Raw genomic sequence first — 24150 nt, 5'->3', positions numbered from 1 at the left:
ACATCAAAATACAATCTTCTGTACAACAAAAAATATACAGAATTGGATCATACGCAGCAGAACAACAAGGTACTGTGACGAACCAAATCAGTCACGCTCATAGAGTAATAAAATGAAGTGAGCTTCTTTATAACAATCACGCTTTCTGAGTAGAATTAACATACGAAAATGGCTCCCGCCTTTGGAGAACACATTTACGCACTCAGCATGCTATCAAACAACGAGCGTAACAACTTGCACCATAACAACGAACCTTCCATGCCTATATCATTTTTCAACCAATCCACCCACTGCACCGCTTGTTTTACACTGCATTGGATGCAGCCGTCGGCTACTCAAGCTCGTGTTCCTCTTAAAAAATAGAAGCTCTTTTCCCTGCCTTCGCTGAACTCGTCATCTGGCCTCGGAAAAGACACCACCTGCTCGATCGTGTTGTTTACGTCGACGCATCGGCCGCCCTCCGCTCTGCCCGTTAGCGATGTCCCATTCACAGCTCCTCTGCGAACCAGTTTGGAGAAGGCTTCTCATTCTTGGCTGTGCAGAAAAAGACTCCCATTCCGTTCGTCACTGCTCCATCTCGGTTACAGTGATGCTGGCGATATGACGCCAGTGTAACGCGCCATTAATCATGGCTGTCTCGCCGTGGGCAAAACGAATGTGCTGATTGACAGGGTACAGGGGTACAGTAGGAGGAATATGTGATCACATACGCTGACGGGAAATATTGTATAACTAAAAATGTAGAGTAATGAAACTCTAGGAATACACTTGTCTAGGTAACGTATTCATGTGATTAATATTGCAAGATCACAGGTTAGTGCAAGAGCCATTGCAAATGTGAAATGCTGGTACAATAGTAACATCCTGAATGTTGAATGAAAGCATGCAAACTGCTTGCGTTGTGTTGTAGAGGTACCGGATGTGAGTTTGTGGAAAGAAGTTTCATGCCTTTGGCACTTGGTCCAACAGTACAGGGATGGGTAAGGCTGTTTGTGGATGACGCTGGAGTTGTCGTCTGATGATGGAACGTACGTGCTCGAATGGAGACAGATTTGGTGATCGAACAGGTCAAGACAACCCGTCATCACTCGTTAGAGTATGTTTGGGTGCAACTACTGTATGTGGGTGAGCGTTATCCTGTTGGACAGCACCCGCCGGAATTCTGTTCATGAATGACAGGATAACAGGTCGAATTAGCAAACTGACGTACAAATTTTCAGTCAGGGGCATCAGAAAAAACAACAGACTTCCACCCTACCCTCCAATGAGGTCCTCTTGAAACCACTCAATCGCAAATGGCGGTGGTCTGAGGTTAGTGGAATGCACGCTACAGGAGCTATCCTTGAAGTAATCTATTTGTAACAGTTCGTTGTGTCACTGTGGTGTCAGCTGGTGCTGACATTGTTGCTGCAGATGCAATACGACACGCCGGAGTCATACTCTCAACGCAGTAGTCTTCCTTGTCGATACTGCCACGTGGCTGTCCGATCCCGGTCTTCTTTACACTGTACATTCACGTGATTACCGCTGCCGGCAGTCATGTACAGTGGCTACATTCCTGCCACGCCTTTGTGCAATATCGCAGAAGGAACACTCTGCTTCTCGTAGCCCTATTACACGATCTCATTCAAACCCATACAGGTGTTGCTAATGGAGTCTTTGTCGCCTTAGAGGTATTTCTGACTAATATCAATTCACCACATCGAATCTCAATAGTTACTAACTCTCACAACCGTTGCAATGTATTTTTAAGAAAATCTGATTTGCATCCTCATAGTGGAGCTACTAGCTACCGCTCTTACGCAACTGGTGTGAAGTTTGAATAGACGTAATGTTTCACAGGTAGGAATATGTCTACCAACATTCGTTTATGTCGCACAATTCCTTGTTGGTTCTGGGACTTTCTCTTCCGTCCGTGTATTTGGGTGATTTGGTGGTGTGTCAACTCATGACTGAATGTTACCTGTGTGTGAGTGATCTACAGAACACGCTGTCCAAGGCATAAGTCGAACACCCTCTGTATCGAGGGACGTCAGTAGAGCAAGGGCAGTATCCGATCTTGAGTTATCTTGATGAAAGAAACGGAGCTGTAGAAGACAGGGTATTGTGAATGACCTTAGGACTTCAGAAACGGCTGCTGTCCAAATTAATGGGTGGGCAAATCAGAGGCGATCGTATGTTGTATCTAGCAACGTATATTATCTGCAGAACACCCAGAAGCGGAAACACGTAAGTGTCTGTTAGCAAATTTAGAACAAGTTGTACTGGTCACGTGTCAAACAACAATCTTGTATACTGTCAGATGTGGACCATCTTGTGTATGTGCGCTTAGTATTATTTACGAATAGTTAGATTCATTCTTCAAAAGCACAAGAAAGTTCCCTCTGATGGGTTTACTAATAATGTGACTAACCATCGAATAAATGAAGGACTTGGTGGAGTACAAGGTACGAAATTAACTCTACACAGAATTATAACTCTAGCAGTACAATGGAAACAAGTAAGTCGCCAGGTCCGGATGGATACCAGTTAGATTTTACGAAGAGAACTCTACTGCCTTGGCGTATTACCTAGCCTGTGTTTATCACGAATCTCTTGCCCAGCGCCAAGTGCCAAGCGATTGGAAGAAAGCGCAAGTGACTGCTGCATATAAGAAGGGCATAACAACGGACCCGTGAAATTATAGACCAATATCCCTAACATCATTTTGCTGCAAAGTCCTTGATACATTCTCAATTCAAATGTAATAAATTTTCTTGGGACAGAGAACTACTTAAACCTAACTAACCTATGGACATCACACATATCCATGCCCGTGGCAGGATTCGAACCTGCGACCAAAGTGGTCGCGCGGTTCCAGACTGAAGCGTCTAGAACCGCTCTGCCACAGAAGATCCCAGATATGTGAGTGGCTCGAAGACTTGTTAACTATTAGAACTTACATGTTGTCCTTGATGGTGATCCAAGAGTACTGCAAGTAGTTCCTGACGGAAGTGTGAGGCGACCGCCATTATTTTCTGTACACATAAATAACGGACAGGGTGGGCAGCAACCCACATTAGTTTTCTTATAGTGCTGTGGTGTATGGTACGGTGTCGAAGCTGAGTGACAATAGGAGAATGCAAGATGCCTTAGACAAAACTTGTAGTTAGTGTGATGAACGGCAGTTAGCGTTAAATGTAGAAAAACGCATGTTAATGGGGTTAAGAAGGAAAACAAAGTTATAATGTTCGGACACAGTGTCCTGCTTGACCGAGTTACATTGTTTTAGTACCTTGGCGTAACGCTGCAAAGCTATATGAAATGGAGCGATGTTGTGAGGATTGGAGTAGGGAAGGTGAATGGTGGACTTCGGTTCATTCGGAGAATTTTGGGAAAGTGTGGCTCATCTGTAAAAGAGACAGCATATCGGACGCTACTGTGGCGTATTCTTGTACGGCTCGAGTGGTTGGAATCTGTACCCGGTTTGATTAAAGTAATACATTCCAAGAAATTGAAATAAGAACACCGTGAATTCATTGTCCCAGGAAGGGGAAACTTTATTGACACATTCCTGGGGTCAGATACATCACATGATCACACTGACAGAACCACAGGCACATAGACACAGGCAACAGAGCATGCACATTGTCGGCACTAGTACAGTATATATCCACCTTTCGCAGCAATGCAGGCTCCTATTCTCCCATGGAGACGATCATAGAGATGCTGGATGTAGTCCTGTGGAACGGCTTGCCATGCCATTTCCACCTGGCGCCTCAGTTGGACCAGCGTTCGTGCTGGACGTGAAGACCGCGTGAGACGACGCTTCATCCAGTCCCAAACATGCTCAATGGGGGACAGATCCGGAGATCTTGCTGGCGAAGGCAGTTGACTTACACCTTCTAGAGCACGTTGGGTGGCACGGGATACATGCGGACGTGCATTGTCCTGTTGGAACAGCAAGTTCCCTTGCCAGTCTAGGAATGGTAGAACGATGGGTTCGATGACGGTTTGGATGTACCGTGCACTATTCAGTGTCCCCTCGACGATCACCAGAGGTGTACGGCCAGTGTAGGAGATCGCTCCCCACACCATGATGCCGGGTGTTGGCCCTGTGTGCCTCGGTCGTATGCAGTCCTGATTGTGGCGCTCACCTGCACGGCGCCAAACACGCATACGACCATCATTGGCACCAAGGCAGAAGCGACTCTCATCGCTGAAGACGACACGTCTCCATTCGTCCCTCCATTGACGCCTGTCGCGACACCACTGGAGGCGGGCTTCACGATGTTGGGGCGTGAGCAGAAGACGGCCTAACGGTGTGCGGGACCGTAGCCCAGCTTCATGGAGACGGTTGCAAATGGTCCTCGCCGATACCCCAGGAGCAACAGTGTCCCTAATTTGCTGGGAAGTGGCGGTGCGGTCCCCTACGGCACTGCGTAGGATCCTACGGTCTTGGCGTGCATCCGTGCGTCGCTGCGGTCCGGTCCCAGGTCGACGGGCACGTGCACCTTCCGCCGACCACTGGCGACAACATCGATGTACTGTGGAGACCTCGCCCCCCACATGTTGAGCAATTCGGCGGTACGTCCACCCGGCCTCCCGCATGCCCACTATACGCCCTCGCTCAAAGTCCGTCAACTGCACATACGGTTCACGTCCACGCTGTCGCGGCATGCTTTCAGCGTTAAAGACTGCGATGGAGCTCCGTATGCCACGGCAAACTGGCTGACACTGACGGCGGCGGTGCACAAATGCTGCGCAGCTAGCGCCATTCGACGGCCAACACCGCGGTTCCTGGTGTGTCCGCTGTGCCGTGCGTGTGATCATTGCTTGTACAGCCCTCTCGCAGCGTCCGGAGCAAGTATGGTGGGTCTGACACACCGGTGTCAATGTGTTCTTTTTTCCATTTCCAGGAGTGTACATCTAAGCAATTCAGAGGGAGGCTGCTTAATTTGTTATCAGTTGGTTCGAGCAACACACAAATGTTATGGAGATGCTTCGGGAACTCAAATGGGAATCTCTGGAGGGAGGGCGGTCTTATTTTCGAGGAACACCACTGGGAACATTTAGAATTCCGACATCTGACTGCAGAACGATTCTGCTACCACGTACGTACAGAAGGATCACCAAGATAAAGGGAAATTAAGGCTCTTGCGGAGGAATATAGACAATCGTTTTACCTTCATTCTATTTGCGAGTGGAACAGGAAAGGAAATTACTAGTGTGAAACATGGTACCCACCGCCACATACCATACGATGCCTTGCTGAGTATGTATGTAAATGTAGATAACGATGTGGCAATGGTCTTGCCGCAGTGGATACACCGGTACCCGTGAGATCACCGAAGTTAAGCTCTTTTGGGCGTGGCACGCACGTGGATGGGTGACCATCCGGCGGCCATGAGCTGTTGCCATTTTTCGGGGTGCACTCAGCCTATTGATGCCTCTTGAGGAGCTACTTGACCGAATATTAGCGGCTTCGGTCAATAATATCGTCATAACGCCTGGGAGAGCGGTGTGCTGATCTCACGCCACTCACGGCGGTCGTATGGTTCCGGTAGGCCTCTCGTAGTCTGAACACGGAGTGCAAGATATCGATGTATACTTCTTTTAGTCGAACATCACAGTAGACATGACTGATGTATGGCCAAGAGCTTTCTCCAAGCTGGTACGACAAGGAACAGTCTAAGGGATATCACTAACGATCAGTGCAGAGCATGGCCCTGTGTGAACACAAACAGTCTGGTGGAGCGGGTGGTATCTCTTCCGATGCCAGAGGATGGTGATTCCTGTGGAGGCAGAGCAAGGGGCTTCCGTGTTTGAGAAGGAACACAACCTACGTGTTTTAGTAGCCGTCGTCTGTATCTTAGTGGTTCAGTTATCCAATATAGAGTACAGTGGATAGTACAAGCAATGCATTTAGAGGACTCCTTAAAGAAGCATACTGCGCAGGGAAAGTCAACGGTTATAGTGCAACGTGTTACGGTTTTTGCGTGGTAGCACGATGGGTGTGCGAATGTGTTTCCGAAAGACGAGAGTCAATTTCATTTGTTAATTACACGCTGAGAGCTTAGTTGATTTGTATGTTTTATTATAAAGAAGGTTACCTTGTTTTATTATGCAGTGAGTCTGACCGATCTGGTTCATGCCATTTGTACAATGAAAATACCTTCGTATTTGTCTCTATGAAACATAGTCCTTATTTTTATTGTGTACTAGATTGTATTGTGGTACTTGACAGGAGCTTTTAGTAGAGACTAGTTGGTAATGAGAGCAGCAATAGAACAATGTTTGATAAAGTCACCTTTATTAAAATTACATTTTACTAAAGAATGCCGCAGGCAAAGACTGTGTGCTGCGTAGCTGATCTTACTTAAATCTAAGATTTGTCATAGTCGCCAATGGTAAATTGCAGACGCCATACTTATTTTCTTTTCGTGTGTCCGTCACAATTTTTATTTGTTATTGCCGTTGTCTCATTGTATGTATTGCTGCAGGATGGATTTAATTCTGTTTCAATGAACTTTTCTTCAGTGTGCTGAAGACATTTTCATTATTATACTCTAGATCGAGCCGTTCTTCAAGAATTATTTTGGATTAAAAATTAATTTAATTTCTATTGTTGTGTTACTAAGAAGATCTTATGAGTGTTTAGTTATTAGACTGAGTCCACGCGTGCACAGCCCTCAGTCCAAACCCCACGCCATCATACTCCTACACTAAGCTGTATAAGCACAAGAAGTCAGATTCCGGCTCACCATTTATTAAATGCCTCTTCTGGGCGATTCCATGCATTACGATGCCCAAGTACGGGTATATGTGTCTATGTTACGTTTGCATGTTTTGTTTTGGATGTATCCCATAAGGCCGCATTCTTGATAGTAAATTCTTTCGTGAAATGCACTGAACAAACTCTTTCATTTATCTGTCACACACATGTGCTGAGACACGTTATCTGGAATTTCAAGAAATGATAATTTTGTTTTCACATATGATCCCGGTTAAATTCGTCAAAACAAAGAGAATCTGTCATTCACAAAATCGAACTAAAACCTCGAAAGACTGCATTATATAAGAGGTTCCCTTCATTTTAGTGAAAATTGTCGAAATGTCTGTTTATTGTAGAGTACTGTAGTTTCTGTGAAGTAGTTTTGCATTACACCTAGACAAAGACATCTACTGTCAAGAAAACTAGAAGACATTTTCTGCTCGGTGGCAAGATTAACACTGTAACCGAACTTCCCGAAAATTTCAATCTGTAAAGAGATCATCCTTTAAAGTTTACGGGATAATTCATAAGCAATGTGTTCAAAGAATAATTTCATTTTCGTTTCAGAAACATCTTTCAATAATTATTTACAAAAAACATCAGCAATGTAAGAGCGCGCTCTGCCTCTATGCTGTGGAAAATATATATTAATGTGCACACAGCTAAAGTGAACCATGTCTTAACTTCATGGAGTGATAGCATGGTACCACTCACATTAAAAGTGACGCTCTGGAAACTCAACGGGGAATAGGTGGACAAACGACAGTTGTAGTATATGCAGAACCAGTACTCGTGTATGCCGATATTCTAAATATGGGCCACTTGGAGAACGTTTTCACGATTCGGCGGCTTGGTATAATAGAAGGGGGCAGTATGGGAACACTGAAGCAAAAAAGCGCTCGGTAGGTTGGGGTCTCCGAAAACACTCAGCATCACTTTTAAGACGATGCCTCGGTCTTCGCCTTTTTTCAGTTTTGGAGAATCCTAATCTTGCCACTGTCTGTGCTCATTTCTCTCTGTGGTGATTGGTTCTGAAATAGAGGTAACATTTCCGCTGCAGCTCTGTTCGTTCTGCATCCTAAATGGATGAGAGCCCTCGCGGAAGCCATCGAACGGTGAACTTTGTTATGATCCAACTGACAACTGATTCATGATTTATTTCCACTATCTCTTCCTTCACAACGATTGCAGTGGGTCGGTCTCCGAAGACCCTCCATTTCTTTTCTCGATTCTCAGGTCTTCAGAGATAGTCGGCTACCTCGGACTTCATCAGGCACAGTTGTTTACCCACGTTGGAAGTTCCTGCACCATCTAATCACTACGTCATGTGATGGTGCACTGTTGACGGACATGACATTTATACCTGATCAGTACGAACTGTTGCAGTGTTGTTCGCCTTGTAATTCAGAAAATGGATAACTGCAGGATATTCTACTTTTAGAAGGGGCTACGCTACTTGGTTTTGCCTCATCTATGACGGTACTATACTGGCGTTAGTTCGGGCTTGGAGACGTATACACGGAAGCAAGCAAAAAAATTAGTCATTCAATTTCTAGCGTGCAGCCACGTTAACCTAATACCGTGTACCTTTCACCCATCTTTAGAGCGAGCCTACAGGCTGAAGTTGCAGCACTCGCTCTGTCCTTTTCAGCCCTCGGAAGTTGGTAGCTTCAGCCTCAAGGCTCACTCTGAAGATAGCCGAGAGGTACGTGGACGAAATATTAGGAGGACAGTTTTATGTGGCTGCAAGCACGAAACTTAATGGGATAATCATTACGCAGCGAAAACATGAGGAAGTACAAAATAGAAATGTAATTACGGAGCTTTATGTTTTGCAAGGTGATACTTAACATTTTTTCAACCCTTTGTATACATTTTTAAGACTAAAATGTGACACAATGTGTCGTGTTGAACTACTGAGACAGGCATATCTCCTCGGCTCTACATCCGAAAGGACTCTGACAGGCCGTGACTGACATTAGTGAAAACTTTACTCTCCCAGTCTCTGGGGCAATGGCTCGCGAATATTATGCTAGTGTGCAAATTATGGGACGGAAAAACTTTTCCATGGTGCGTCGCTGCCAAGTAACATAGCTCGATGAATCTTGGAACTGCTACAGTACAGTTGAGGAAGTAACTGAAAGAAATACGTAGTCAGACGAACGGAAATAATTTATTCAAAGATAATAATTACACTGAAGTCACTGTGATTTATGGTGCTCCCCTAGATATTACACAATGCGAGACATGGTTCTTAACAGGCGTGTAATTATCACGGATATTATTGCATGTTGTGGAATGGGTTCCTATGTTGGCCATTCATCCACTACTGTGGTTGACTACTACTGGATCGTTGTTGATGAATAATGTTGGACGTACCCTCATATGGCGAGTGTGAGAGGAATTTTGTAGAAAATGATCGCTGTGGTGTTCCACATGATAAGGTGTGCGAAGGTATAATGTTGCGTGGTCATACTGACGTCCAAATCTTTGAACACGATACAGAACCGTCACGGTTATAATGACATAGGACTTTTTATCCATGTGCCTCTTTTCCATTTGGCCCTGACGTCATTTTCATGGATGACAATGCGCAAGCCCATCGAACACGGTAGGCGAACGAACTATTCCACCAAGAGGGTATCCAGCGAATCGACTGGCCTGCTCGTTCCCCAGACTTATAACCCATAGAGTACGTGTGAGATACATTAGGCAGACGTACTGTAGCTCGTCTGCATGGGCCATTGATCATGCAGCAGTTGTTAAAACCTTCTTACTGACCTTGTGAGGTAAAGGGTGAATTATGGCACCCTGAAAATATTCTGAGTTCGGTGTTGGCCTGGACGCACGGGCTGCTCGGCTTGCCGGGGCTCGTTGGCAACCATGTGGTGCCGAATATCAGCTGGAGCAAGAGGGGTAGTCCCAGTACGTGGTCATGGCAAAGCGCATGGCTGGGAATTCCATGCTGACGCTGTGTTGAGGACTCTGCTTCGTGCCAGTGAAAGAGATTTGTATGCTGGGAGTGCCAAAGATGGCGGACTTTGTGAAACCATAAAGGCAGACATTTCACAATTCATGTAGAAAATAACAATAGCCAGAGGAATCACGATACCTTAAAAAGAAACATGTACATTACCATTATTTTTACGACGATTATCATGGTGTAATCAGATTTACAATATCTTTATTAGTTTAAAGTTTGGTATTTGATTGGAAATTGTACAAGTAACATCCAGTAACGAATTTCCAAAATCTAAACGGTTCATCCGATTTTGAAGATCGACGTGTCTTTATGAAGCTATGAGTGTAAGCCTAAATTGGCAGGAATTACAGGCACGTAACTTATTGGGTTTATTGGAGGTCAATGTGGCCAATTACTATTGATCGCGTCTGGTCATACGTACTCCACAGTGCCACGAAAAAACGGTAGAAGCATGCTTATGAATATATTTATTCGTCTATGTCTTTGTTTGTATCTGATATATACTATTCATGAAGAAATTGGTGAAATATTTACTGTGTTTTAGAAAGCACAGAGACATTAGGCTACTGGTCTACTTTTGTTCCTATTCCTTAGATATATGTTTATTTGATTTGTTTATGTATTTAATAATGTGTGTTAGAGCGTGTTTATGGTTCATTCGTAGGAATATTTACTTAATTTAAATATATTAAAAGTAAATCCAGTATTTCTTATGTGTTTCAATATGTTTGTGAGTGTGTGTTGGCGTGGAGACATGGCAGGAGCGCTCTAGCCAATCACAGCACTCGTTACTACGGTAAACGACTACTAAAGTCAATTGAGAGACTGTATGGAAGTGGGGGAGGAGCATCGGGTATGGGGAAGTGCTGGACGTGGTGGGTGTTGAGCAGTTTGCGTGTGGTCGAGGGAGATAGAAATATTTCGTAGTGCCGACTTGTGCATTTCTGAGATTTCCATGGCTTCTGCAGTGAAGGCGCAGTATTCGTTTAGAAGTGAATATCTCGCGAGCTGTGTTGTTGCTCGTAACTCAAAAAATTGTTGAAATGTGTGTGAAATCTTATGGGACTTAACTGCTAAGGTCATCAGTCCCAAAGATTACACACTACTTAACCTAAATTTTCCTAAGGACAAACACACACACCCATGCTCATAACTAATTACGTGAAGTAGGAATCTATTGTTTCCCTGTTATTCAATTTATATGTTATTTAATTGCTCGACCATCGACACCAATAATTGTTTTACAGTAATAAATGGAATTCTCAAAGGTACTTCTGCTATCGTAGCCATCATTTAAAGTCGTTAAAATAGCACCCGCAGATTTTATTTAATTGCAATCTTTCATTTATAAATTTCTATGTTACATTCAAAATTCGCAATTGCTGAGTGGTAGGAACCTTCGACCATTCTGTTCATGTGTATATTCATATTGTATACTGTAGACTCAGCAGTATTTGCCTTGTGATGCGGCAACTACGTATCCCAGCCCCTAGACAATGAAACCCCCCAAAACTTTTAATATTTCAACTCTGAGTCTGAGGGTATGTAGTTGAGGGCCATCACATATTTTTTATTTGGAAGCCCACAACCTTGTAGCTAGCAAGGCATCATGTTGCAGCGGAATGTATCCCAGTCCGACCTTGGTGATCACACACGCTCTTAAGAACCAAGCTCAGCTGTTTTTAATATCTATGGAACCATCACGAATTGTGGTGACTTCAGTGTAATCATTGTCTGAATAAAAGAGTCATTCTGTTCGTCTCATTGGGTCTTTATTACAGTACATTCTGTACTACACTACACATGTGTGGCCCACGTTTCATCCAGCTATCTTACTTACCAGTGACTCATCATGCGTAAGTTAATTACTCCCTCAATTTTCACATAAGCGCACATATCACCTTTCGTATCACATTAATGTTCGGTTGGAGTCAGGGGGTCCAGCTTTCTCTGTTCACTTGTGCATTCCCGGTGCGGTGTGACGAAGTGAGCTGAGGTATGGACTGACCTGTGGCGTGGTTGGCGTCCCCCGGCCCCTGGAACTGGAAGGAGGCGCGAAAGCCCTGTCCGGGCCAGCGGGAGCGCGCCGTCAGCTCCACGTAGAGGCTGGAGCCCGTGGACAGCACCTCAAGGTGTGACGCCTCGTCGCACAGCACTGCCACCGCCGCCGCCGACGGACTGGGGCCGTCGAAAACCGACACCATATCTGGGCTCTCCAGGCAGCTGTAACAGGCGCGCTGGTTCACAGCTCCTCAACCTTACACCCTCTTTTTTTCACTGCCATAGGAAAATTTAACAGAAGTTTAAGGACATACTGAACTTATGGAAGAACAAGTTAAGAACAATAAGAATAGTATGTAAGCTTGGAAATATGCTAAACTCTATGTGATGTTCTATTCCTTTATTTAGCCACCTAAAGAGTCACGTTCAGCCGCCTCCACCAATACCTCTAAATGAAGTATTATTGGATCGTCGAATTATTAAATACTAATCTTAGGCTTTTCTGGAGGTCTCAAAGACCCAGCATCCGTTCGTAGGGTCACTAACCTGAAAGCATGTAGATACCGTAAGATTGGCAACAACAAGTAAAACTTGACAAACATCTCTTCCGTTTAGTAACATGTTTCACACAGAAAGGTTATGGTGCATATTCAGAAAGAAACGACAACACAAAGTGTTTGGAAAACTTAGAAAGGATAAGACCAACTATTAAAAAGGATACACCGATATACATTGTAAGTCAAAGTGTTTAATAATCACCATACTCCAAAACGTGACTTTCGGTTTGGTAGCGCCCTCACATAAAGTCTCTCCTGAAAGCTGGTTTTCAACATTATTCTGTAGCACCAAATCTCAAATGTTGCAATTCTATTTTTCCCGGTTTTTCCATGATCCATGCCTCACTACTATACAATTATGAACTCGAAATGTACATTGCCAGTAATTTCTACCTCAACTTAAGATCTATGTTCGATACTAGCAGACTTCTCTTGTCCTGGAGTACACTTCTTGCCAGTGCTAATATGCTTCCTATGTCCTCCTTGTTGCGTCCGTCTTGATTTTCCTTTTTTTTTGCCTAGGTAGCAGACTCCCCTAACTTAATCTCTTTCGTGATCCCCAAGTGTGAAGTTAACTTTCTCGCTTTTCTCATTGCTGTTACTTCTCATTACTTTCGTCTTTCTCCGACTTACTCTCATTCAGTGTACTCTACTCATTAGACTATTCTATTCAACTTATCGTTACTGAAAACCCATAATAAACCACATCGAGATCCCTTCGTCTCTTTGCCTCCCACTGCGAACACTATGTATTCCCATGTTACGTTAGTAAAAGTAGAACTGATAACATCTTCCATCGTAGCGATTACACTCTATCCCTCTGCACGCACTTTGCACTTGCCATGCACGTTTGTGGTCGCCAGTCCCAGACAAGTCCGACTGCCTGTACTTCCCCGACCCTACCCCCAGTGCTTCCTCACTCAGACACACGTTTCGCCTTCTTACTCTTCATTTGTAGTCTTGCCAAAATCTGTTGCACGGAGCTCATACAGGGTGCGGCAGCGTTCATAGTAGGATATTAAAAACACACCATCAGGCAGTAACTGTGTTTATATTATGCATACGAGATGAAGTCCTCCCCTCAGCCAGCAACTGTAAACGCAGGTCTTTGTGACAGAGAGCTATTTTTTTCCGAGTGACACTCTACACAAACGAATACTATCGAACCGACGCCCATCCGTAAAATGGTTTACGTAGGAACAGAGGTTTTGATTCGTACATCTGTCATTTACACAGCTGGCCCATTTTCTTTCATCCTCACATACCTATCTACAGCATATTGTACGATTCTCTCCAACTTCGTTCACTCATGCTCATCATTTTCAGTCTCGGAAACTAAATAGCCAAATATCGACAGTATAAATACTGAATTTTCTTTTGAAAGCCAAATTTCAACTTCAACTGCACAGGTAGACATATTGCCGTTAACTAAATTAGGATACCCCTAAGATTGCCTGTGCTGAAAACGTTCTCGATCTGACTGAGGTACGTTCGATGAATCTGATCCCTTCAGACTCTTTCATTCACGACGTTTCGTTCTTTATTATGTTTATAAGCAGCAGGAATAAAAAATAATACATACACTTTGTTATTCACAAAAATGTGAGTTTTTTGTCCACTGTTAGATTTCAAGATAATTTGATGGAATTATGAAGAGTAATTACAATGATGATACTAATATTTATTTGTTTTATCTCCTTTCCTTGATCATTTCTGTATGCCCAAACTTTCTCAACATATCTTTCTCAATAGTCGCCACTAAAACATCATTATCTCCACAGCGCTCCCTAAAATTAATAAAGTTTAAGTACGTTGACTAAATCTTTACATCATTTCAAATAAGGATATAATCTATTATTGTTCTTGGTATTTAATTTTAGCCACCATTCGAAGTTCTGATGAATAGGACGACTTCTAAACTTATTCTTGATAAGGTTCATGCTTAAAACTGATTATTCGAATAAATTTGTGGACGTGTATAAGAAAAGAACAGCCCACATTGGTTTCTTCAGCTGTGTGTACGAGTCAGGAATATTATTCCAGGCGTTACAAATCAGCATATACTGCTTCTCCAGGTCTTGTGCCGTAAACTAAGTTCACATTTGTTTTTATCCGTTACTTCTTTATCAGCACAAAGATTCCAAAATTTCGACAACTACAGTTCTTAGCTTTTTTTAATCCACCTATCCAATTAAAATTTACCAATGCCTTTATTAAAAGGCGGAGTACGTAATTATGTTAAAGTAGGAATAACAGATACTTTTTGACGAAGGTTGACGTCGCTTTGCTCTTACCAATTTCCTGAAATCTGCTGCGAAAAACAAAGTCTGTCTTTCGAAGTATTCAGCAAAAAGGCGGAATTTGTTTCCGAGTAAAATAACTTCTCCGAATATAGGAAAAAATTACTTTGTGTCCCCTGCGTTTTACGATTGAGCTGGTTTGGATGAGATGTAACTTAAGCCATGAAATAAAATTTTGGAACCACTGATCGTTAGTTCTGAATAGTAAACACCCTTCTAAAGAAAATGTTTCAATTCCTGTTTGTAAAAAAGCGAAACGTTTCAGAATGTTTCCTTTCCATAATAAATGTATCTAGTTATGCAGCAGAAAATATGAGTACTCACTCTCACTTTAAAAATGGTGATGATTAAAAGCTTTAGCCGCAATGGAGATCGAAAATCTTAATCACGATTTCCATAAATTTGCAAATTTCATCTACAAGTATCAGCGCACAAAGCGCTTCTCGATGAATAATGCAATGGTAATTAATTTATTTTTTTCAAAATGGCAACAAACTGTATCTTTACGCCGGTCACAGTTTCCGACTCGCCTGTTGAAACTGAGACAAATTTGTCTTGTGGAATATAATATTTTTTATTGCTCTCAAATTACAGCAATTAATACTTCCTCTCCGCCTTTGAGTGGCAATAATCCTAAGGTTCATTTTTATGACATGCAGATGAAATAACTCGCAGAGAAAGAGAAACGCGTTGTTTCATTTATGTCAGAAGTCTCGTCAGCTGCTATCGATAAAGTTGAAACCAATTTAACATCTTTGAGTTGCTGGTTGGTTATTGTCGGAGAGGATTTGTCTGTTCCATCTTTCACTGTTCTACCAAAAAAATGGTAACTCATAAATAATTTTTAGCATATAGTTGTTCTTAAAATATCGAAACAGCTATTCGTACGCTTTTATTAACGAGCTTTTTAACAGAGGTCTTCAATAAGTGGCTTTCACATTAATATGGGAAGCCAAATAACTGTTACTTAACGGTGCACTACACTTCACAGTCACACAGACACGTGACACCATTTCTCAACATCGTCCCCAAGTCTTTGTGAACAACGTCCGGATGGTTCTGCCAATCACTCAGTTTCTCGGCGATAGAAATTTGCCGCTCAGTCACGGAGCCATTTGGAAACCGTTGTGCGAACGTCCCATAGTCGGAAAATCTGCAGTCGCTGCGAATAATTTCCTCGATTTTTTCATCTGTGGTCGATCAGCATCAGCCACATCTGTCTAGCTTTGGCCGTCTTGTAGGCACTATTTCACTACGTCTGTAGGCGCCATAGCGTTTGGTATCAGAATGTCACAGTTAATGTGTGTGGGGTTAAGAGGTTTTTTCCCGCAGGAATCACAGTCACCCACGTACTTCAACTTTGAAGTACGTTCGCAGTTGCTGCACCATTTCACTCCCACACTGTTAGGCGCCTGTTACCCGAACAGCAGCAGAACCTTGCCTGCAGGAAATTCAGAACATGTCTTCTCTCCCAAAAATGCCACGTTCTTGTTTCGTAATGGTCTTAAGGTGCGAGGACGTGTGTAACTTTACTGTATTCTAAGGTATATACTGTTAAGAAGGACCACACAGTGTTCTTTCGGACATGGATGGATGTATGCATCTCCTAATGAACAGGCAGTGCCACGATTACAGCCGTTATGAAATACATAAAATGTATTCGCTGTTGTGAATACCGATAAGGGTGAGGTGCATGTCCAAAGGAAAATTATATCGTTCTTTTAAACAACACAAGAACAGTTATATCGTTTTTGTCCGCTGATACGGGGATTACATAATATGTGTATGAGTACAGGTTTTGATGCAGGAACGACGACACGTGGAAGTTTGGTTCCAGCTCTGAGTAGTGCACGGATAACCAAAGCGGTTGAGGTGACTGCTCGCGTAGAGAGGGAAATCCTGGTTCGAATCCAAGTCAGGTACAATTTTTCACTGTCGTCATTGCCTTATACGGCTGATGGTTATTCGTATTCGCAACTACGAATACATTTCATGGATATCATAACGGCTTTAGTCGCTGCAGTGGTTTTTCCTTTGGACATGTCCGAAGTAACATTGCATCGTTATTCATATCAACAAAAAAGCTCATACCGGGCAGCGACTTTGAATTTTTCCTCTGTGCGGGAAATACATAAGATGTGTACCAGCAAAGGATCTGACGCATGAACAATGACATATGAGAGTTTGGGTAGCCAAAGCGGTTAAGGCAACCGCTTGCGTGAAGCGGGAAATCCCGGTTCGAGTCGTGAACCGGCACAAATTTTCATTGTCGCCATTCGCTTATAAGCTAAGGGTTGTTCATATTCGCAACTACGAATACATTTCTGTATGTGTAACTCTGTTTGTAAAGTGTTCTCATACATTTTCGCCGTCTGTATATGCTTTTCCTCTCTTAGCAATCTCTTCACAAAACTTTTAGTGTTAATATTGTCAAAAGTTGACGCAAGTAATTAAATACAGAACTTGACTTTTATTGACTCTTCTGAATTTCCTCAATTTCTTTTTTCCTTGCATCACAGACAGGACATTGAGTGTTAAATGACCGTGTATCGCCAAATTCGATTTCTTGTTATGAAACAATTTATCCCCGACTAATAGTGCATTTCGAAAGGTCTTTTGAGATCTGAATAAATGCGAAAGTTTCGGTCTATTCATTTCTAAGTTAATGGATTTCCTCTTACATTTTTCTTCACTTCTTCCTTGTAGCCATGTCAGTGACCTAAAAATGTTTCGTCTTATAATAATGAAGAAATCAACACAAAATCAGTACAGTTCTTGCACTGATGACGAAAATTTGCACCGGAACGGAAACATTCCGCTAACTTTACGTTTCGAGTAGCGTTTGCGGCCGCGACTGGCACTAACCATGCCACAATGAGACTGCGGGCTGAGTGGCTCCCTCGACTCGAGCATTAATCGCTCTCCTTCCCTTTGCGTACAGGCCGACTGAAACTTCGTGGCCCGTAAATGCACTGAACGGTAGCGAGTGGATGAAAAAGTGACGCTTGTGGGGAAACCTTGGAAGGGAAGCCAAGCGCCTCGGACCAAGTCAGGTAGAATTGCCAGTCGGAGGGGTGGGAAACTTTAACTGTAGTTGTAGTCGTTCCTGCAGAGGCAAGTGCTCGGTAGTAATACACTGTAGAACACGGTGTGATGATACTTGATGATACGCATTCACATTTTATCTCTCTGCAGATACACGTAGTCGCTCACACGAAATATTTAGTAGAAGAGCCGGACTCAAAACAGCTGCATGTAGCTCGCAAACCGCGGATTTCAGGTCTGTGATATAGAGAGGAGACGTTTTCACAAATAACCTCTATATATATAGGAATATTGAAACCAGCTGGGAAGAAAAGTCAAGGAGGACAGAGGACGCTTTAAAATGGATCAAATGGCTCTAAGCATTATAGGACTTAACATCTGAGGCCATCACTCCCCTATACATAGAGCTGCTTAAACCTAACCAACCTAAGGACATCACACACCTCCATGCACGAGACAAGAAAAACAGAAATGTCCGAAGTGGAGATAATGGTGATAATGATGATCATCAGTTGCACGAGAGAAAGACGTGTAGGAGATGTTGCCATTTCTTCCTCAACAGCATAGGGAGTTTTTTCAGTAAACATTGCAACATCTGATCCAAAGAATGAAGTCGTGTAAGAAAGAGAAGTAAATACTGAGAGATCTTTTCGGTTGAATTTAATATCGTTACACCCTTGCAAAAAATTTGAAACAATTAAGAAATGGTTTCCGTTGACAACAATTCTAGTAATTAAAATATTATTGCTTTAGTTGTATATTTTTGTACTTGTTTTATCACAAGTAAAACGTAATGCCTCTCTGTTAGTGCCACATGAAAACAAAAACTTTGCTGTTGGCACAAGGAAGAAGACAATTTCTTACATGGCACTTACAATGTTGTCAATACATTACTTATTTTGTAACTTGTCTCGTTATTTTTTGCTGTGATGAGGTGGGGAGCATAATTTTTTGGTATCAGCATGGCTTCTCGTTTTTTGCGTATAAATTTAAGTTCTTTCAAATAGAGATGGATTACTTTTTGTTTCTGCTAACAAATGTGGGATTTGGAACTTAGAACCGTTTACACATTCAATCTACATCTGTTTCGGTATAATAGGATAGACTGAATTAAGTACTTGTTTTTAAAGGCATTTCGGTACACATTTACGTGAAATTGTGTTAGATACTCGTTCCATATCTGCGACCGTTGCCTAAGCTGTAGCACCACTCCGTAATTTCCTTTACGATTTGCAAGTGAGCATTAGCACTATTTCTACTTGTACAACCAGCTTAAGCATTTCTTTGGTTTAAAAATTTTGTAAAGAGAGGAAAGTCATAGACTTTTACACATACTCACCACATCCCCTACGGTAAAGTAGAACAACTGCATATTGTTCCAATTTTGAGGAACTGTCTTCCTCCATCGACATTCTGTATTGCATAACTTATTTTGCTTACCGCCATAAATCTCCTATTTCCTTTTTGTTGGTTCTATGTTTAGGATTTTTCCTGTCGGTAGAACGGATAATTATTTATGCAGTGTATGGTTTTAGGGTATTAACGAATGCGATAGGTAATGAAGTTAAAGTAAAGACAAACAAATCACAAGAAGGACAAAGTTTTGGATTTTTCTTTCCAGAATCGAAAATTAAATTAGTTTACTTCAAAAGAGGAAGTTGCTGATATTAATACAAAAAATGTACATCTACATCTACACCTACACTCTACGAATCACTCTGCCGCGTACAGCGGGGGCTACTTCTGGTGCCCCCTCCCCCATTTCCCTCTTCCATGTTTGAATGGCGCGTGGGAAGGATGATTGACGGCAGATCTACGTATAAATCTACCCCACCATTCCCAGAGCGTACTCTGACAGAATTCCAACCAGTAAAACTCGATTCTTCAAAGAATCGAATGTCCGTGTATAAAACAGCTTGAAACTTCTGATTGCCTTACAAATGAGTTTTTATGTGTTACGTCATTGACGTTACCTTTGTAACAGAGAAAAAGTTTTTTAAAGTCATATATCGTGAGCTATGAGTCTTACAATGATATACACTATGTGATCAAAAGCATCCGGACACCCCCAAAAACATACGTTTTCCATATTAGGTGCATTGTGCTGCCTCCTACTGCCAGGTACTCCATATCAGCGACCTCAGTAGTCATTAGACATCGTGAGAGAGCAGAATGGGGCCCTACACGGTTCAAAATGGTTCAAATGGCTCTGAGAACTATGAGGTCTTAACGTCTTAGGTCATCAGTCCCCTAGAACATAGAACTACTTAAACCTAACTAACCTAAGGACATCACACACGTCCATGCCCGAGGCAGGATTCGAACCTGCGACCGTAGCAGTCCCGCGGTTCCGAACTGCACTGCCTGGAACCGCACGACCATCGCGGCCGGAGCCCTTCACGGAACTCACGGGCTTCGAAAGTGGTCAGGTGATTGGGTGTCACTTGTGTCACATGTCTGTACGCGAGGTTTCTACACTCCTAAAGGTCCCTAGATCTACTGTTTCCCATGTAATACTGAAGTGGAAACGTGAAGGGACACGTACAGCACAAAGCGTACAGGCTGACCTCGTCTGTAGACTGACAGAGACTTGCGACAGTTGAAGAGGGTCGTAATGTGTAATAGGCAGACATCTATCAAAACCATCACACAGGAATTCCAAACTGCATCAGGATCCACTGCAAGTACTATGACAGTCAGGCGGGAGGTGAGAAAACTTGGATTTCATGGTCGAGCGGATGCTCGTAAGCCATACGTCACGTCGGTAAATGCCAAACGACGCCTCTCGTGGTGTAAGGAGCGTAAATACTGGACGACTGAACAGTGGAAAAAAGTTGTGTGGTGTGACGGATCACGGTACACAATATAGTGATCCGATGGCAGGGTGTGGGCACGGCGAATGCCCGATGAACGTCAGCGTGGGTACTGTCAACAGTAAAATTCGGAGACGGTCATGTTATGGTCTGGTCGTGTTTTTCAGTGAGGGGGTTGCACCCCTTATTGTTTTGCGTGGCACTATCATAGCTCAGTCCTACCTTGATGTTTTAAGCACCTTCTTGCTTCCCATTGTTGACGAGCAATTTGGGGATGGTGATTGCATCTTTCAGCACGATCGAGCACCTGTTCATAATTCACGGCCTGTGGCGGATTGGTTACACGACAATGACATCCCTGTAATGGACTGGCCTGCACAGAGGTTTTGACCTGAATGCTATACAACAACTTTGGGAGATTTGGAACGCCAGACCTCACGGACCGACATCGATACCTGTCCTCAATGCAGTACCCCGTGAAGACTGGGCTGCCATTTTGCAGGAAACCTTCGAGCAACTGATTGATCGTATGCCTGCGAGAGTGGAAGCTGTCATCAAGGCTAAAGGTGCGTCAGCACTATGTTAAATTCCAACATTACCGATGGAGGGCGCCACGAATTTGTAAGTCATTTTCAGTCAGATCTCCGGATACTTTTTATCACATAGTGTAATTTTGCAGGTACTGTACACTCAGTGGTATATATCAGTGCTGTCTGCAAAATGCGTTGGAATAGGTTTGTTAGTAAAAGAATAATAAATTAAAAGGGTTTGCTCATGCGACAGTCTTACTGCAATGACAGCGGTAATGTAGTATGCGATAAACTTTTTCCCTTACGTTATATTGTGGGGAGGTTCAGCAAAAAAAAAGTTTCATAAAGTTTTTAAATTACGTGTAAAGTTTATTGGACATCACTAAGTGCTCTCGTTCTCAATTGCTGGATGAAAATAATCTTGGTAATTTGAGTGTCGTATGTTATTCTGTCTCACGTTACGTACAGTAGTACTTGCCTCACTGCGTTTAACTTTTATTATAAGATTGTACCTCTTAATGAGTTAATAGGGAGAACACTTAAATTTTTAAATTCAGGCAACAGTTGTACAAAACATTGAAAATCAAGTTTATGTTGCTAGTTTCTTTCTTTCTTTTTAATACAGGATCCAATACATTCCGAACTGGGAGTCACATACAACATTAAAAATGTTTTATGTGCTGCTGCTTCTCTAGATAGTCACCGCTTTATCTTAGAAATTTCTCGTAGCGTTGCACCAGCTTTCCGCTATTCTCTTTATGGAAGGCATCCGCCTATGCTTTCTGTTAATGCCCTACACTGACCGGGTTCAAATGGCTCTAAGCACTATGGACTTAACATCTGAGGTCAACAGTCCCCCTAGACTTAGAACTACTTAAACCTAAATAACCTAAGAACATCACACACATCCATGCCCGATGCAGGATTCGAACCTGCGAACGTAGCGGTCACGCGGTTCCAGACTGACGGGTCTAGGACGGCTCGGTCACAGCGGCTGGCCCCTACACTGACCTACAATCCGTCTGTGCCAACATGCTATCCTCATAGCCAAAGGTTCTTGTCAGCAAAGAGGTGAAACTCACAGGGCTGTATTGTGGGTGACCAAACACGTCCCATCCAAAACACTGCAGCAGCGTCTTTGTTCCAGCTGTAGTGATTTGCTACATCATTGACTCACTTTGCTGTCACACTGGATGGTCACATCTAAGTGGGCAGCATGTAATCAGGTGGAAACAATTACTTGGCGGGAGACTCTGTTGTCATAGGCATCTTCATTTGGTCATTGTTCACTGAGAACTGAAGTGTGCGACATGACGCCAATTAATGGGCAGACTAGAGACCAGCGCAATACAACAGTGCACACTTTCACCAAATTATCACTGTGGCTATAATTACACATGAGCTCAGAAAAAAAATGTTTCTCAGCAACGTTCTCCCACTTACTAAATGCTAACGTGTCAAAATGTGTTCCATCTCGTCCAACTCCTGTGTTAATCCAACCTGGTAATGATCACTGTCTGATGTCAGTATTCACGAATCGATCGACCGAGTGTTAGTTGGTCGATCTGGGCGAGGGGACCAACAAGCGAGGTTATCGCTCCCATCGGATTAGGGTAGGACGGGGAAGGAAATCGGCCGTGACCTTTCCAAGAAACCATCCTGGCATTTGCCTCAACCGATGTAGGGAAATCACAGGAAATCTAAATCAGGATTGCCGGACGCGGGTTCGAACCATCGTCCCCCCGAATGCGAATCCAGTGTACTAACCACTGCGCCACCTCGTTCTGTTGACTGAGTGTTATGTAAGCCATTTGTATCGCAGATGAATTACATTTTTGGAATGTTCTGCCTATGAATCTCAGCATAACATCAAATTCTCTTGTAGTTCATTTCGTATGGTTATTCCATTTCAAATCGCTTCGAATGGTTCCTCCTACGTATTTTATGGTATTTAATATTTCTAGTGACTTGACAGCAATACTCTATAGTAGTTGATCTCTGCACCTGTTTGTACACAATATGTTTACAGTCAACGCCTAGTACCTGTACCAATTATCTATCCTGTGTAGGTCTTCCTGCAGTTTACTAGTCTCTTCGAGCATTGCTCCTACTTGCAGACAACCCTGTTGCCTACGAAGAACCTTACGGAGCTTCGAATATTATCAACTAGAGAATTTATATATAGTCTACAAACCAGCGACCATATTAATGAGGGAAATTTCCTGATTGAGTCCATAATAATTTGAAATATTTTTTTTAATGAAAGAGAATGCGTCACTTAATATATTACTTCATTTATAACGTCATTTCAGCTACTGCCTTCATCCGATCTGTAATTAAGACTAAAGGAACAAAAGAACGACAGGCATTTGTTATACATTATCAGGCTGCAAATGTTGGTCAAGAAGCTAGCAAGTTTGTTTCATACACGAGAACAACGTCATCATTCCACCGACTTTTAACACATTGACTTCAAGAATACGTATATCTGTCATTATGCTAATTAATTAAACTACCAAATTTACTTTGTTACATTGTGTTGTTGCTTATGAAGCTTACACATCTTTTTAATTAATACAGAAATTTTATATGTGGAAATACTGCAGCTCGCACCAGTACTGTCAACATTTCTATGTATTTTTGACAGACATTTTGGATTTGGTAATAACGCCGAGGCCCAAAGTGTGCAATACTAGCACCATTACATGAGTCAAGTGCATTTTGAACTGTAATATAATAACTGAGACATAAAACAGTATTGTGACACTTAACTTTAAGGTGCATTACGGTTTGCACCAAGTGTGATACAAGATGGATGCTTGATCTTGACAAGTGAAGCTTAGTACGCATTTAGACTGATAGTGCCATTAAGTGAGCCGAATGTGTTTAATATTGTTGTAGGAGATATTCTGTATATATTTTGATCAAATATATAGACACTTTAGGTATGGAAGTATTTAATTTGAGGGTTCATTGTGACTTGCGTCAAGTATGGCACAAAGATCGAAGTTTTCTTGTTGCCAAGTGGGAGGTAGAGAGAGTAAGAATGGGACTGGCTGTTTTGTTCTAATGGTCAGTGTCATACTGATCTGTGATGGGCTGCGCTGTTGTAATACAAGCAAAAACAGGGCTAGGTTTGAGACACCATAATGTGTGTGTGTATGTGT

General features: G+C 42.6%; 1 protein-coding gene across 2 annotated transcripts in view; it reads right to left on the bottom strand.

The window, feature by feature from the left end:
* The window catches only part of LOC126336137 (suppressor of lurcher protein 1-like), a 659041-nt gene that overhangs the window by 99065 nt on the left and 535826 nt on the right, over positions 1-24150 (bottom strand). For both annotated transcript variants that reach the window (XM_049999628.1, XM_049999627.1), the window contains exon 8: positions 11746-11960. In XM_049999628.1, coding sequence (XP_049855585.1) covers positions 11746-11960 — 215 coding nt within the window. The remainder of the gene's footprint in view (positions 1-11745; positions 11961-24150) is intronic.

This window comes from Schistocerca gregaria, chromosome 2 (genome assembly GCF_023897955.1).
Source record: "Schistocerca gregaria isolate iqSchGreg1 chromosome 2, iqSchGreg1.2, whole genome shotgun sequence".
NCBI classification, from domain to species: Eukaryota; Metazoa; Arthropoda; class Insecta; order Orthoptera; family Acrididae; genus Schistocerca; species Schistocerca gregaria.
This window is presented reverse-complemented; position numbering and strand designations above follow the sequence as displayed.